Raw genomic sequence first — 18,284 nt, forward strand, 5'->3', positions numbered from 1 at the left:
ATAATATTTGATATGAGTCACACTTGTAGTACTTTGCAAATTACACAAAGTTAGAGCAATTATTTTAAACATGTACAATTTTCAACAGTCTGGCTTGTCCCTGTCAATCAGCTTCCTGTCATAATTCTGATTAAAGTGATATTTCAGGCAACCTCCCTTTGATTAAATTTGGAATCTCAAAGTTTTGAAGGAGTCTATTTTCATCTATTTCAACAATTCATTTGGAAGTTTATAGTTTTTTAATTTACCCAATAGATTGCCACCCATTCTCTTTCTGGATACCTTCAGCAGCAACAACAACAACAAAAAAGCTTTAATACCACTGAAGACAATCCATGTACCCCTGGGCAACTGTGACTCATCTTTCTCCAGAAACTGAGCTCTATGCTCCATGATGATATAAAACTACTCTCATATCCATTGTACTCCATAGCGCTCCACACATTTGACTAAAGCTAGCAAGTATCCTGAGGCTTTTCTATTTAAAATTTCCAATTCCTTTACCCATTTATTATTACACAGCATAATTATTGATACTACTTGGTTTCTTTAGTTGGTATTCTCTCTAAATCCACTTTGGACAGCCTCTTGAATTCTCTCTTCATCTAAAAATTCTTCCTCTTATAAAAATGAAATGAAATTGTATTAAATTTATTTTCTATTGCCATGAAAGAAGAAATCATATACATATTACCTTATGTACAAATAGAATATCATGTATAGTTATGTATCCTACACACTATAATATATAGTAATTTATTTTATCTCTATAAAGAATTGAATACTAGAAATATTTATGGGTGAATTTGAACTTTAAGTAGATTTTAATGAAGTCATTGTTTCTACAAAGATAATCTGCTAAGAGTTCAAAAATATTTTCATAGGTAATTAAAATTTAACAGAATTGTTTAATATATAATTGATAACATAAAAGTGACTTTGTGAAAGAAATGCTGTTGAAGTGATATATGCAAGGTTATATAATATGTCTTGTCATTAGTTTCCTGAGAAAATATAGAAATGACACAGTAGTAAACTGAATTTCAAAATACAATTTTATAATATCTCATGAATTAAATCTATTATGTTCTGGTTTTTAAATTATTACCATCAGAGATAGTATAAGTAGCAGAAAATAATCTCTAGCAGTAAGTTTTATATTGTCATAATAGAAAACCACTTTTAAACTTGTGTCTGAAATTTTGAGGAGAAATTGTTTAATCTATTGTTCACCAATAAGGTGAAATTTTTATATGAATCATTTTATAGTTACTATAAATAATTAGAATTTAAAGATTTAATGATTTCTATATAAAGGTCTTAGAGGTGTCTGGCACATAGGAACATTTAATGTATTAACAATTATTGCTTTTATTGTTAAAAAATAAAATCTAAATTTATATTGAATATATTATATTGGTGAAGTCATGCGTAATACCTACATCTCCAGCTCATTTGTTATTTCTTTTTCTCCCTCACCTCTGTGCTGTATAAGCTCTGTGCCTTCTTTAGCTCTTCAAATACCTCACACTTTCTCCAACCCAGGACTTGCTCTTCCACTTTCCCTTCTGGTCTCACCTTCAGTCTAATTAATTCTAGGAGGCTATGCTTAATGTGTCCCACATTACTTCAGTGCACACCCCACATTAGGTCAAATTCTCTATTTTATGCTTTATAATTAATAGTATATTTCTCTTCATAACATCACAATGCACACAATGTGGACAATTTTATTCAGGAGAATTCCCAATAGGGCTAGACAGACTAGCCTAATGAGGAAACAGGAGACTCAGCTAAACCTCTCAAGGGATTGTAAGTGACAGGATCACTCATGGTGTGTGTAGGGTTTTGGAAAATGATGAATATAAGGCGAGTATAACAAAGGGAAGAAAGCCAAGTTTGGGGTCATCATGATGACAACTAATGGTGTATTCTTTCCTTCCTTAAATGCATAAGTCCAATAAAATTTTGAAATTTGAAATGCTTTCTATAATTGACTTTCTTATGGAAATCAAGTGACAGTACAAATTTGCATCAAGGTTCACAATGAGTGAGCTAAATGTATTTTATACAGATTTAAGAATGAAAATGGAAGGCACCAAGTAGTTCAGGTAGAAATACTTAGCAATCATGGGGAAATGTGCTTAACTCACAAAGACCATTACACTAAAAACTCCAAGGAAAGTTAACCTAATATTCAAGGGGCAATGTTGCTCCAAGTGACACTTGGATAATAATTTCTTATGTATTTTCTGGCAATTCTAATAAAGTATTTTTTTCTGCATTAGACTCTGACTCCACAAGATTAGGAACAACATCTATTGTGTTTATCAATATAGCCAAAGAATGTCACAAAGTCCTAGAAAATAGTTGACATTTAAGAAATATTTGAAAATAAGTACTTGATATTTAATAAATAAGTAAATGAATAGATAACCCTAATTGCTAAGTTTAAATTGAAAGCATATACAGAGTTCAAGCCAAGATGGAAGCTTAGGTAGAAATGCTTCACTTCCTTGCACAACCAAAAGAAGGCTAACAACCAATTTAAAAACAACAAACAACCAGAACTGCCAGAAAATCAAAGTGCATGGAACTCTGAGAAGCAAGGAGTTAAAGAAATATCCAGAGCAGTAGGAAGGGCAGAGATGGACAGCCAGGCAGAGAGGGCCCGCAGCAAGGCAGAAGACCATGAGGGCAAGGTGGTAGACCATGACGGCAAGGCAGGAGCTTGCTGACCAGGAAACTAAAGATACAAAACCTCTAACTGTAAAATTTTGTGGGGGTTGTGACAGCAGAAGGAACTCCCAGCCTGACAGAAGAGTTCATTGGAGAAGCCCACAGGGTCCTAGAATATACACAAACCCACTCACCTGGGAATCTGCACCTGAAAGGGCACAATCCACTTGTGGGAAGAGAAGGAAGTAATGGAAAATGGGGCTAGAACAGAGCAAGCCAGTGGCATTGTTCCCTCTCTGACCCCTCCCCCACAGACAGAACCACAAGGCAGCAAAAACGTTTGCCCCAACCTGGCAAATACATAAGGTTCTGTCCCTTACTACATAACAAGTGCACTGAGACAAAAAAAATGGCCCCAATGAAAGAACAGATCAAAATTCTACAAACAGAGCTGAGCAACAAGGAGGTAGACAACTTATCTGATGCAGAGTTCAAAAAAACTGGTAATCAGGATGCTCACAGAATTGGTTGAGCTCGATCACAAAATGAAGACTACATGAAGTGAAATAAAGGAAAATATAAAGGGAACCAACAGTGAAGGGAAAGAAACCAGGACTCAAATCAACAATTTGGAATAAAAGGACAAAATAAACATCCAACCGGAACAGAAGGAAGAAATAAGAATTCAAAAAAATGAAGAGAAGCTTAGGAACCTCTAGGACAACTTTAAGTACTCTGACATCTGAATCATAGGAGTGCCAGAAGGAGAAGAGCAAGAACACTTATTTGAAAACATAATGAAGGAAAACTTCCCCACTCTGGCAAAGGAAGTAGACTTCCAGGAAGTCCAGGAAGCCTACAGAGTACCAAAGAATTGGACCCAAGGAGGAACACACAAAGGCACATCATAATTAAGTTATCCAACATTAAAGATAAAGAGAGAATCCTAAAAGCAGCAAGAAGAAAGGAGAGAATTACCTACAAAGGAGTTCCCATAAGACTATCAGCTGATTTCTCAAAAGAAACCTTAGAGGCAAGGTGCTGAAAAGAAGTATCTGAAATCATGAAAGGTGAGGATCTACATCCAAGATTACTATATTCAGAAAAGCTATCATTTAGAATGGAAGGGCAGATAAAGTGCTTCCCAGATAACATCAAGTTAAAGGAGTTCTTCATTACCAAGCCCTTCTTATATGAAATGTTAAAAGCACTTATCTAAGAAATAGAAGATCAAAATTATGAACAGTAAAATAACAACAAACTCACAACTATCAACAAACTCAACTTAAAAAAACAAAAACAAAAACTAACCAAACAACTAGGACAGAAACAAAATTACAGAAATGAAGATCACATGGAGGGTTACCAGTGAGGAGGGGAAGAGGGAAAATGGGTGGGGGGAATGTACAGGGAATAAGAAGCATAATTGGTAGGCATAAAATAGACTAGAGGAGGTTAGGAATAGTATAGGAATAGAGAAGTCAAAGACTTATATGTAAATCCATAATATGAACTAAGGGTGGGGGAATGCTGGAGGGTAGGGGGATGCAGGGGAGATAAATGGGGAGAAAAAAGACAACTGTAATAGCATAATCAATAAAATATACTTAAGAAAATATCAAATTGTACACCTTAAATATATACAATTTATCAATTTTTCTTCAGTAAACTTGGGAAAATAAAATAAAATATAAAGATAAGATAAAAAAGAAAGCATGTAAAGTCAAATACTTTCGCTATTCTGATACTTTATTCTTTAAATATAATTTTCCTCAAATGTCAGTATATACATTTTATTTATATCAAAAATTTGAGTAAATCAACAAGTGATCTGTTTTTCTGGATAATATTTTGAAGTTCCTATTATATGTGTACACATATATGAATATTTATATATAGGTTTACTTTCATACTCATTAACTTCAAATTTCAATAAGGCAATACTTGTAATTAATTAATTAGTTAATAGAGTCATTCTTAAGTTCATTTAAAACAGTTATGAAAAAGTACACAATAAAATTTGTCTAAAAATTGAAGTTTCACAAAAGGTTGTATTTCTAGTAAACTGTCAAAGCAAAAAAATGCCCTAGTACCATGAGCCAGAGTTGAAATTTTATGGATCAAGAGCACCTACAACAACTAATATTTATTTTACACAGACAATAGCTAGACAGCATTCCATATTTGTAATTTACAGACTAAAATATTGTCTGTTGTGGCCAGAATCAAACTAGAAAACAGTAAAAATCATATAATTTCAGACAAATATTCCTTGCATGGTTAATATAATCAAGTGAACATTGGAATACTGCACTGTGTCTTCATTTTGAAAGAAGCAAGACTGACAAACGGAGTTTAATAAAAATGTTATCAAAAAAGAAACTAAACCAGATACCAAGAGCAACTGCAAAATGGAAAAGGCTCACTTATTGAAAGTGAGTGACGTTATATCAAAAGTAGTAGTGTGCAAAAGGAATCATAGTAAAGAGAAAAGACCCTTTCAATTGTATCAGAAAAATAATAAGTAGTAAAGCAAAGTGGCCTGATATTAAAGTGAAAAGGAAAACTGATTTTAAAATTGTTATTAAAAATATGAGCTTCTAATGGATGCTTCTGAGAATTCCAGCTTCTATAAAAAGAAAATAAAAAGTGACTAAAACTTTTTCAGGTGATGCCCTAATTGGTATAGTAAGAAGCCATAAAATCTTAGTTGCCATTCATGAAATAATCATATTCAAGAGACTCTAGCATATTTGAGAATCTATTTAGTGAGGGAAGAATGGTAGTGAGAAGCTCAAAAAAGCTAATGTGACACATCAAAGATATACATTTCTTTAAAGGAAGAATAAAGTACTGACATTTGAATGAGTTTATATCTGAGATTCAGTCACTTCTCAAGGTCCTGAGGATGTTTATCTGGATAAGCTTAATTGGCCATTTTCTTCATGCCTACTGTTGAGCAAGTTACTATTGCTGAAGAGAGTCACAGAATAGGAAATATTAATGCTACAGTGAATTTCTAATCACCAATTTCAAACTGGTCTTCAGCAATGCCTGGCAATTCTACCCACTCCTTTGGCCAACTGGCTTGCCCTTTTTGTAATACTTCAACATTTCTTACTTTTCTCAAACTATTACCATAATTCAATCACCTGAAACAACACTCTATCGCAAGTACCAATCATCTCCTACCTGAACCAGAACAATAGCCAGGTAACTTATTTCCCTACTTCCATTCTTTCCATCCGTCAGTCCATTCCTCAGACTACAATCAGATTGAATCACCTCAATTACCTTCCATAAGACAAAAATCTTTAAACTGCATTACAACTTTGTCTAAAATAATTTTCCCCCTTCACTTACTGTATTTCAATTACATTGGCCCTTAATTACTCAAGTTTATAATGCTTCTTTCACCCTGACTCATACTGGTTTCTTAGGGCTACTATAACAAAGTACCACAAATTGAGTGACTTAGAACAGAAATATATGTCTTACAGTTCTGGAAGCTAGAAATCTGAAATGAAGGTACTGGTAAGGGCCAAGCTCCCTCTGAAAGCTGAAGGAAAATCCTTCCTTTCCTCTTCCTATCTTCTGGGGATTTACTGGCAGTTTGGCATTCCTTAGTTTGTAATGCATCACTCAATCCTTCATCTTCACATGGTGTCCCCCACGTATTTTTCTCTGTTTCCAAATTTCTCCTTTGTACCAACTCATTGGATTAGGATTCACCCGAATGACCTCACTTTAACTTGATTACCCTTGTAAAGATTCTATTGCCAAATAAAGTCACATTCTCTGATATTGAGCTATGGCTTCAACATTTCTTTTTTTTATTAAATATTTTATTGTTGTTCTATTACAGTTGTCTCAATTTCCCCCCTTTGCTCTCCTCTGCCCAGCCTACCTCCCACAGTCAGCCCCGCCGCCTGTTGTCCATGTCCATGGGTCATTCATAGATGTTCCTTGACTAATCCATGTATCTTTTTTAAGGAGACACAATTCAACCTGTAAAAAGACACCATTAACACAGGAGTTTTTCACGAGCTTGTTCTCTGAGAAATCTTTGCAACCCTCCCTGTTCTGCCACCTTGCCTTGTCATCCTTCCAATTTTCAACCCAGACTGACTTTTCTAGAGAAGACTGACTCACAATCTAAATATGTTTTCCCAGTAAATGCATTCAGATGACCGCATTTATCTTTCATTTATAATATTACCATACCTATAATTTTACATTTATTGGTGAGATTACTTGATTAATATCTATCTACTTCACTAGACTATGAGCTCCGTGAGGTCTTTCCTTACTGTTGTTCAGCTACAGTGTCTGGAATACCATGGCAGGCATCCAATAAATGTTTAGCTGAATGAATATCTGATAGATCAGACCAGAAATTACAAAACTGTCAGCTTGACGTTTCAAAATTTCTACTTTTATAAAAGCATTAGTGAGTATATACTGGTAAATTATTTCCATATAATATCCTACTTGTCAGTGAAAAATTTCTCTCCAGTCAGGGCACATGCCTGGGTTGCAGGCCATGACCCCCAGCAACCGCAGATTGATGTTTCTCTCTCCCTCTCTATCTCCCTTCCTTCCCTCTCTAAAAATAAATTAACTAATTTAAAAAAAAATTCTATTCTCTTTGGAAGGTGACAGTGACAAAGATTCTTCTTTAAAAAAAAATTCTCTATCATTAGACTAATTGACTAAGAAACATCTATAAGAGATTTGCAGATTATTTTGAATTATCCATGCTAGCATGGCTGTACAGGATTCCAACCCTGCTCACGTCACTCAATTTCTGTTTTTAGTCTAAAAAAAATTCAACTGTCTAAACATCCAAATGTGTTCATAAATGCCAGAGCAAGCAAAAAAACACAAAATATTATAATAGAGTTTGAGAAATAGTCAGTTCAGGAAAAGAAAATGGATTGGTAAGTGCTGTGGTTGACTCTGGAAATACCAGAAAAACAACAGTTCGTACAATGAGAAACACTATGGTGACTTATAATCAGCTGCAGCGGAAACAGATATGCCCAACTACCATTATTATCTTTATATGTTAGACTTTTAGTTTTTTATGTTGTGCATAAATGCTTTTGAATTCATAAGGCAAAATGCAACTTCTGATTCTTTGCAAGGCATCTACCTTAAATATTTTTCCTATCACAATTCCTTACATAAATGGTTATATTCAAAGCCATAATCTGTATATCTATATGAACTTGGAAGACTGGCAGAATTGATTTAGAATACTAGCTCTTACTATCTGAGTCATTTTTTAACAATTTACTTAATTTCTTTTCTTTTTTTTTTTTATATTCACCCAAGGACATTTCTTTCATTGCTTTTAGAGAAAGAGGAAGGGGTGGTCAATGAGAGAGAGAAATACCAATCGCTTGCCTTTCTGTAGATGTGCCCAACAAGGGATAGGACTGAAACCTGGGTATGTGCCTGAAATGTTGCAGGAATTAAACCTGCAACCTTTCAATTTATGGGATGATGTTCCAACCAACTGAGCCACACTAGCCAGGGCTTACTTAATTTCTTTAAGTCTCAGTTTTCTTCCTGCAAAACAAAGCTATTCCTGGATTGATTGGATTATTCTGAATATCAAATGAATATAATGTATGTAATAAATTGCTTGGTAATGGTTAAGAAACAATAAATATTGCTATTATTTTCATCAACATAAGCATGAGAGGTGAATTTTAAACAGTTTTCATTTTATATTCTTTCTATGGTTCACCTTATTTTCTTAAACCAATGTACTGGGTTTTTTTTGTTTGTTTCTTTGTACTACTAAAAGTCTTCAAGGTTTTTCATTTTTTATCAAGGTACTGTTTTTATAATTGTTTTTATATCCAACATTCACTTTTGTCTATTAACTGTCATACATTATAAATTAAGAATATTCTCTTTAAGTAAATTACAACTAAAGTTATTATTATTAACATATATATGTAAGTTCCAATATACTTACTGAAGATCTAATTCTACCTAATAATTATAAAAACACAAAGCAATAAACAAATTAATGAATTATCCTTATTATGAAATGTTTATTCTTAAGATTAAAATGTTTTTGGTTTAAGTAATATTCATTCTTTGATAAAAGTGTTGCCATTGGAAATTTTGGATAAATCAATATATACTTGAGAACACAAAATGGCCAATAGTAAAAATAAAGCATAATGTGATTTATTAAGAGAAATGCAAAAAATAATTAATTTTTTACACTATTTTCTGCTCTATTATTCAGAGATTAACAATTTCCCAAAATAACTGCACTCTAAAAAATCATAGGTAAGTGTGTTTTTAGAGCCTCAAATATATTTTTATAAAAATTATATATATTTATATAGATAGATACTATGCAGATTTTCATGTTATAGTATATATTCAATTTGAGGGTTAACAGAAAGGCATAGCCTCAGTTACACTTGATTTATTCATCTTTATCTAAACTCTGAACTTCATGCTTTTTTTTAATTTATATTTTATTGTTTATGCTATTACAGTTGTCCCAACTTTTCCCTCTTTGGCCCCCTCCACCCAGACCTGCTCTTCAGACAATCTCCACACCTTTGTTCATGTCTATGAGTCATGCATTTATCTTCTTTGGCTACTACATTTCCTATGCTGTACTTACATCCCCATGACTATTCTGTGATAATGAATTTGTACTTCTTAATCCTTCACCTTTTTCACTGATCCCTCCATACCTCTCTCATCTGGCAACCACCAAAACATTCTCTGTATCTATGATTCTATTTCTGTTCTGCTCGTTCATTTATTTTGTTTTTTAGATTCAATTATTGATAGATATGTATTTATTGCCATTTTCTTATTCATATCTTTTATTTTCTTCAAGATCCTTTAACATTACATATAATACTGGCTTGGTTGTGATGAACTCCTTTAGCTTTTTCTTGTCTGAGAAGCTCTTTATCTGTCCTTCAATTCTAAATGATAGCTTTGCTGGATAGAGTAATCTTGGTTGTAGGCTCTTGATTTCCATCACTTTAAATACTCTTGCCAGGCCCTTCTAACCTACAAAGTTTCTTTTTGAGCTTCATGCTTTTAGATGGAAATGTTGATGATATACTTCACAGAATTCCTCTTTGTCAATCATGTAGTCATTAATCCATATTATCTAGAATTTTCTTTTAAAAACTGAAACATATAGAGAAAATATGGAGGTCTTGAAAGCACTAAGTTTATATTTTAAGCACTTCTCATCTTTCCAATTTCATTCAGCATACATTTTGTGAATTCTGATAAATTCATAAATATGCAAGGTACAACATCAAATAATACCTTTCACTTACATTATTTTTATTGATCTTGGCTTCATCTCTAAGTGGTGGATGTTCTTATTTCTATTATTAAAATAATGAAGCTGAAGTTTAAAGAGATTTTAAAAGGTGGCAGAATAGGATTTGAACCTCAGTTTATCTGATTCCAAAGACTATATCATAATTATCACTTTGGGCTGCCTCCACACAAGCAAAATCCTTACCAACTTGTTTACCAGAAGAAAGAGAATCCTGGCCACTAAAACACCTTTGAAACTAACTTTTTAAACTTTGCTAACAAGAGACTGACAAAATGTTTTTTTTTATTATATAGGTATATGGCCATTATTGATCCCTTGAAACCCAGACTGTCTGCCACAGCAACCAAGATTGTCATTGGCAGTATTTGGATTCTAGCATTTCTTCTTGCCTTCCCTCAGTGTCTGTACTCAAAAATCAAAGTCATGCCAGGGCGTACTCTCTGCTATGTGCAATGGCCAGAAGGTCCCAAACAACATTTCACGTAAGTTAATTCTCTATTATGATTTTCAATTTAATTTATTAAATACTTAAGGAGCTGTAGGTTGGGAGCACCAATTATACAAATAAGACATAGGCATTTCCCTTAATATGTCACACATTAGTGAGAAAAAAGATGTTAAAATATTATAATCTAGTATGATATAGTCAATAAATTGGTGTAAATTACGAAGATTAATAATTGGAAAAATATAATGATTTATATATGAGACAGCTCTGGAGCGTTTCCTAGAGGAGGTGATGATAAGCTCATTGGAGATGAAAGCAATGCCCAAAAAGGGTAGGGTTTTTATTGACTGAGAAATGAGTGAGAAGGGAGGAACTAAAGCCCAAACGTGTGGATTGCTCTTTTCAGATGGCTGGCTGAAAAGAAGGGGAGTCCTGGTAGTTTCTTGGTTGTGTTATTTTAACATTAAAGAAACTTCTACACTGGGTTGAAAAGAAAATAGGAGTGTTACAATAATCTGGCATTTCATATTTTGGGGCCACCTTAAAAAAATAAAATGCTGCCATTTGCAACAACTAGATGGATTTTGAGAATATCATGCTAAGTGAAATAACTCATACGGGAAAAAATCAAGAACAATATGATTTAACTCATTTGTGAGATATAAAACTGAAAGCAACAAATGAAAAAACAGGACAAAGAAACAAACAAAAATTCAGACGCAGACAACAGTATGGTGGTTACCAGAGGGAAAGGAGGTGGGATAAGGTGGTAAAGGGTAAAGGGAGTCAAATATATAATTATGGAAGGAGATTTAACTTTGGGTGGTAAGCAACAATGTGGTATACAGATGATGTATTATGGAATTGTATACTTGAAACCTGTATAATTTTGTTAATGTATATAACCTCAATAAATTTCATTTAAAAAGTTCTCAGAAAGAAAAGCAAATAGAAAAATGCAATTTATTTGTATTTTTAGTTATAATCATGTATATTTTATTTCAACATATTTTTATGTAACAACCCATTGTTCTCTTAAAAATAACAAATAATACAAATATAATGGTCATCTTTTAAAACAGTCATTTTATCAAACTTTGCTCTACCAAGAGTCCAGTTTTTAAGGAATTTTAAAAGTTTTTAGTAAAAGAAGAGAAAGCAACAGTTTTAAACTGTTTTCTATTTATTATTATTATTAATAAATCTAAGTTGTATGATAAAATGAAATTTATAATAAAATTGAAATTTATAATAAAATTTCATTTTTTGTTGGCTGAATCACTTCCCCATTGAAATTATGTTGATACTTAATAAGATATCAGGAAATGAAGAAGCTAGAAGGTTTGATTCCCTTTACAAAAAAAAAGAAAAGAAAACAGGCATTGAAATTAGCATGCCAGACCCTTGAATTATTTTAAAGTCTTACTAAGACAACGGAAGCCACACAGAAGTTTATACCAACTCTAACTGTGCTGTTGTATTATGCGTTACCTTCTATTCCTTCCTAACTGCCTCTTTGTAATTTTGGTTGAAAGCTATGAAATCCTAGAATTTACTTTGATCATTTATGGTGTCATGACTTTGTAGTGACTGACATATCTGTATATTATTTACCAAATTAGTAATCGTATGTGCCATGACTTTTGAAAAATGCATATTAATGTCTTTGTCTGATTTTTAAAATCACAGTCACATAGCTTGTGAATTCATTGTGGCTCATGGTATCTGGTAACATTTATTTCATTTGGGTGAAAAACAGTTTATTTCAAATACAAATAATGTTGCAGAGATATATAGAATAGCTATGCATAAGAGATGCATATGCATCTATCAGTTGATTAGTTTATGCATATGCATAGATGCATATGCATCTATCAGTTGATTAGTTTATTCGGTCCCCTCTCTTTTCCTCTAATGATATATTTAATTAGGTTAGTTCAACAATTACCAGAGAAAAGGCATTTATTCTGAAACTCTGGGCAAGGTGGGGGCAGGTGTGGTTTAAATGAACACTACAGCTCACCTGTGGTTTTCAGGTATAATGCAAAGATTGACAGAGATCAGCTGCTGGCATTTGGACAACTACAGGTGACCAAAGGACGGTGTGTTGAGGGATTTGTGAAATGAATACTTAAAGAAAAACTGGCATTTTCTTTCATGATTTGAAATGGAATGAATTCAAAGCCCCACTATTTATCCCAATATAATCTTCAGCATGCTGTGTGGTTGTTTTTACTTTTTTGTATTTCTTTCAGTTACCATATCATTGTCATCATACTGGTGTACTGCTTCCCACTGCTCATCATGGGCATCACATACACCATCGTTGGGATCACTCTCTGGGGAGGAGAGATCCCAGGAGATACCTGTGACAAGTATCATGAGCAGCTAAAGGCTAAAAGAAAGGTACTGTTCCATATAATTTATCTAGCATTTATGTAAATTGTGGCACATTAAAGAAGGAGAAAACCTGCTTGTGGCCTTTTAACTCTGTATAATATAACTTAATGCTTTGCTTCTACTTTTGTTTTCTTTCTTTTCATCCAATTTTTCTTTTACTTCTTTTTTGTCTTCTGTAAGTCACTGATGACATGCAGCACCACTTGAATAGTATAGAATTGTCACTTCCCTACAGAAAGACTTTTTATTACCTCATTCAGAGTATTCTCAGTTACTCCCCACGGAACTTCTGAAATTTCACTTGTGGAGTCTCAGTTGACCATATTTCTGCAGTTCTAGCTGTCTTTGTCCTTTATGAAAAAGGATGCCTCTGATGTACTCTATAATCTTCCAGGAGCTTCTTTGATCCCTACAATGACATCTATCTTACTGTGTGCAATAATTTCCTAATATCCATTTATCTGCCCCTCCTTTCCCCCATCACTGACACTTCTCACCCCCTCCCTCTCTCCTCATCTGGTCTTTGCACAGCCAGCCCACATGTCTGGTTAAAAGATAAGAGTTGCATTAATACTCTTCTACAATTTACTGGGTAACATTATAAAGCCTATTTCTGAACATTCACACTAAATAAGAAGCCCTCTAAAGTTATTATGTAGACATTTTACTATGATTTTTCATTGAGAATTTTTCAGACTGCCATTATGTGACTCAGTGACTGAGGTTTTTGATAAATTTGTAGAATTCAAAAGAATTGAGGTCATCTGTTCCATCTTCCTCTCTCCAATTGGCATGTACCTAATGCAAACTTAAGAGGTTTTTCTAAGGATAAGAGTCATGCATATAATGCCAGTTATCATTTATTCTATTTATGGTTCATTTATTTATATAGAACTAACTACATGGACACTTCCCTTACAAAACACTCAACAATTTTAAAACCCCTCACCTGCAAACACCCATTTAACAAATCAATCAGGTTATAAAAATATGATGTAGAAATAGGATTCCATTTTTTTAAAGATTTTATTTATTTATTTTTAGAGAGGGAAGGGGGGAGAGAGAGAGAGAGAGAGAGAGAGGGAGAGAGAGAGAGAGAAACATCAATGTGCGGTTGCTGGGGGTTATGGCCTGCAACCCAGGCATGTACCATGGCTGGGAATCGAACCTGGGACACTTTGGTTCCCAGCCCACGCTCAATCCACTGACCTACGCCAGCCAGGGCAGGATTCCATTTTAATACTAATATGTTTTTCTTCTGTTATTGACAAATAATGGTAGACAAGACTTATGTTTGGTTCACAATTTATTATAATCTCTATTATTTGAAAACACATGATCTTTTCCACATCAATTTGTTCATTTCAGCCTGTAATATTCCTGTTTCAAAAAATACCTTATAATTTTATTTCTCTTTTAAGAAACACCCTAAAAATGAAGTACGCAAACAGCCAAATTATGCTTTTATCACCTAAGAATCCTTAAACTAGGAGAACTGCAATAACTTGGTTGTCTTAAGTGAACAGTTTCTTTTTCTCTTCTGTAATTTCAGCACTCATTTGGTAACATCTTGCTTATATTGAAAGATGCTCTTTGTGGGGATATTTTCTTATAACTATGGTTTAGGAATCACCGCATTAAATAACTGATGTGATGTTCTATGTATTTCAGAATAATTTCTATTACCAACTTAGTTTCTTGTCTTTTGTTTCTTATTGGTTTAGGCATCCTTTTTCCTTAAACAGTTTTCCCCTGTTCACTCCTAGACAAATTAAAATAAGTTCAGTAATTGTAGATTATAGTTCTTTTCTTTCATATAGTGTACTATAGTTCTAGCAAGGAATAAAAATTTAATAATTTTTTAAACTTTTTCATTGATTCCAGGGGGAACAAAAACAAGAGGGAATATTTCTGTTTTTGCCTCTGTACAACTGATGAAAGTAAGGCATAAATATTCCCTCCTGACTTCATTACTCTACAATTTTAAAGTATAAATATCAATGTAAATTGAGAGTGTGACCCTCCTAGAATATTTCAAAAAAGTAAGACATTTAAATTTTTTAGTCCATATGTCTTTCTCTCAGAGTTTGTTCCAGACTGAAATAATATAAAGTGACATTCATGCCATGGACTTACAATAAGTTACCTTCTCCTTGAAGTTCTCTCTCCATCACTTACTGATACAAACACCAGCATCTTACTGATACAAACACCACTATCATTTTTTTCCAAAAATTTAATTTTAAAAAATATAATTAGATTTTTTCTTAATTTCTAATCTTCTTTTATTTGAAGTTAATATATTTTTGGTGTGGTTTGGAACAGATTTATTTCCAGTAATTATGCTACATTTATATTTTAACAGGTCCACTTAGGCCAAAGATACAAATCCTACCCTAGATGGGCCATTTAATTATATCCTGCTTCCTAGAAAATACATCTTTGAGATTACAGATTCGACTTCAGAGATAAAAATAAGAGAGTATTGATTACAATAGCAAAAATTTATTCTGACTGTTGGGAAAAACAACAACTAGTAATAACATAGCAAATGTTGACTGAGCTCCCAAATGCACATGAACTAGAATAAATAAAAATGTAAGTCAAATCACTGAAAAGAGCTTTCCAACTATTGAGAAGCATTGTTTCCACGCCTTTCTCTTACAATCTTTGGACATTGTGCTTAATTTCAAAACTTGTAGATTAAATTCTTCGAAGGACAGCCAGTAGAAATAAATTACATGTCTAAGTTATACAGAACCTAGCTTCTAAAAAGTAAACTAATATGAAACTTTCAGATCATTAACCATCCCCACTTAATTTTTATATATGCCCTACCTAAGTATACACTCAGTTTGAAAATAACACTACTCATTCTAGCCAGTACTAAATATTAAATATCAGTCTGAAGAAATAAGTTAATACCTCTAGAAATATTTTTATTATAAATATTAGACTTTTGAACCTGAAAATGAGTATTAAAATTCTGTGGTTCCACCCTGACTAGTGTGGCTTGGTTGGGCGTTGTCCCACAAAGTGAAAGGTCATCTGCTCTGTTCCCAGGCAGGGTGTATACCTAGGTTGCAGGGATGGAACTTTCTCCTTGGCTGGTGCATGTGAGAAAGGCAACGAATCGATGCTTCTCTTTCATATAGATGGTTCCCTCTCTCTCTTTCACCTTCCCTTCCCCTTTCTTTAAAAATAAATAAGAAAAATGGAGATAACTGCACATGAACAACAATAAAAATGCAAAAAAAATGAAAAAGAAAAATGTTTCTTGGAGTTTGAAGTGGAATGTGACTGACCATTTGTGCAATAAAAAACTTAGTTGAAAAAAATTGCAAGATATTTTTAAAAATAAATAAGATCTTTTAAAATAAAATTCAATCTAATATTTAAAAATTTTGTAGTTCCAAATAGCTTACTAAGCTCTAGGAGGCAATCTGTAGGATCAACTAACATTTGATTCACATGTATAGAACTAGACATTTAAAAATACATTAGCAAGCGCATTAATAAACTCTTATGTCATGTATTTCACAATTTTAAAAACACTTTGAATACCTCACAACACAACCAAACTTATCCTCAATTTACAGCAAATATTCTAGGTCTTAAATTCGTGTAAGTTAAGCACCCATTAGCTTTAAATATCTATTTAAATATGTATATTGAGCCCTCAATATGTCCTCCTTGGAGAAGTATCTGTTCAGGTCCTTTGCCCATTTTTAATTGGATTGTTTTCCTGAAGTGGAGTCGTGTGAGTTCTTTATATATTTTGGAGATTAAACCCTTGTCCGAGGTATCATTTGCAATTATATTTTCCCATGTGGTTGGTTCCCTTTTCATTTTGCTAATGTTTTCTTTAGCCATGCAGAAGCTTTGTATTTCGATGAAGTTCCATTTATTTATTCTTTCCTTTATGTCTCTTGCTCTAGGGGTCATATCAGTGAAAATATTGCTGTGTGGAATATCTGAGGTTTTCCTGCATATGTTCTCCTCTAGGATTTTTATAGCATCATGACTTATATTTAGGTGTTTTATCCATCTTGGGTTTATTTTTGTGTAGGGTGTAAGTTGGTGGTTCAGTATCATTTTCTTTTTTTGCATGTACCTGTTCAGATCTCCCAGCACCATTTGTTGAAGAGGTTATTTTTACTCCATTTTATTTTTCTGCTCCCTTTGTTGAATATTAATTGACCATAGGGACTTGGTTTTGTTTCTGGACTCTCTATTCTGTTCCATTGATCTGTGTGTTTGTTCTTATGCCAGTACCAGGCTGTTTTGATTACTGTGGCCTTGTAATACAGTTTGATATCAGGTATTGTGATCCCTCCTATTTTGTTGTTGTTTTTCAAAATTGCTGCGACTACTCAGGGTCATTTATGGTTTCATATAAATTTTTGAAATGTTTGTTCTATATCTGTGAAATATGTCATTGGTACTTTAATAGGGATTGCATTGAATCTACAAGTTGCTCTGGGTAGTATAGACATTTTGATGATGTTAGCTCTTCTAATCCATGAGCACGGTACATGCTTCCATTATTTGTGTTTTCCTTAATTTCTTTCTCCAGTGTTGTATAGATTTCTGAGTACAGGTCTTTTACCTCCTTGGTTAGGTTTGTTCCTTGGTACTTTGTTTTTCTTGTTACTATATCAAATGGGATTTTTTTCCTGATTTTTGGTTCTGATATTTCATTGTTGATGTACAAAAATACCTTCAATTTCTGAATATTGACTTTATGTTCTGCTGTTTTGCCAAATTCACTTATTAGGTCAAGCAGGTTTTTGGTGGTGTCTAGAGGATTTTCTATGTGCACTATCACATCATCTGCAAACAATGACAGAGACATATGAAAGCATGCTCAGCATCACTAGCCATCAAAGAGATGCAAATTAAAACCACAATAAGATACCACCTCACTCATGTCAGAATGGCCATCATTAACAAATCAACAAACAACAGGTGCTGGCAAAGTTATGGAGAAAAGGGAACCCTAGTGCCCTGTTGGTGGAAATGCAAACTGGTTCAGTCATTGTGGAAAACAGTATGGAATTTCCTCAGAAATCTAATAATGGAACTGCCTTTTACCAGGCAATTCCATTGTTGGGACTATATCCTAAGAACCCTGAAACAACAATCCAAAAGAACCTATGCACCCAATGTCCATAACAGCACAATTTACAATAGCCAAGTGCTGGGAGCAGCCTAAGTGCCCATCAGTAAATGAGTGGATCAAAAAACTGTGGTACCCTTACATGATGGAATACTATGCAGGAGAAAGAAAAAAGCAGCTCCTACCCTTCATGACAGCAGGGATGGAACTGGAGAGCATTATGCTAAGTGAAATTAGCCAGGCAGTGAAGGACAAATACCATATGATCTCACCTATGAGTGGAACCTAATCAA

General features: G+C 33.5%; 1 protein-coding gene across 1 annotated transcript in view; it reads left to right on the forward strand.

Annotated features, from left to right (window-relative positions):
* TACR3 (tachykinin receptor 3) overlaps nucleotides 1-18,284 on the forward strand; it is a 73,526-nt gene that overhangs the window by 14,296 nt on the left and 40,946 nt on the right. The window contains exons 2-3 of the mRNA XM_028507996.2: nucleotides 10,318-10,506; nucleotides 12,728-12,878. Of these exons, the coding sequence (XP_028363797.1) occupies nucleotides 10,318-10,506; nucleotides 12,728-12,878 (340 nt within the window). The remainder of the gene's footprint in view (nucleotides 1-10,317; nucleotides 10,507-12,727; nucleotides 12,879-18,284) is intronic.

Source organism: Phyllostomus discolor, chromosome 1, assembly GCF_004126475.2.
Source record: "Phyllostomus discolor isolate MPI-MPIP mPhyDis1 chromosome 1, mPhyDis1.pri.v3, whole genome shotgun sequence".
In the NCBI taxonomy this organism is placed as follows: Eukaryota; Metazoa; Chordata; class Mammalia; order Chiroptera; family Phyllostomidae; genus Phyllostomus; species Phyllostomus discolor.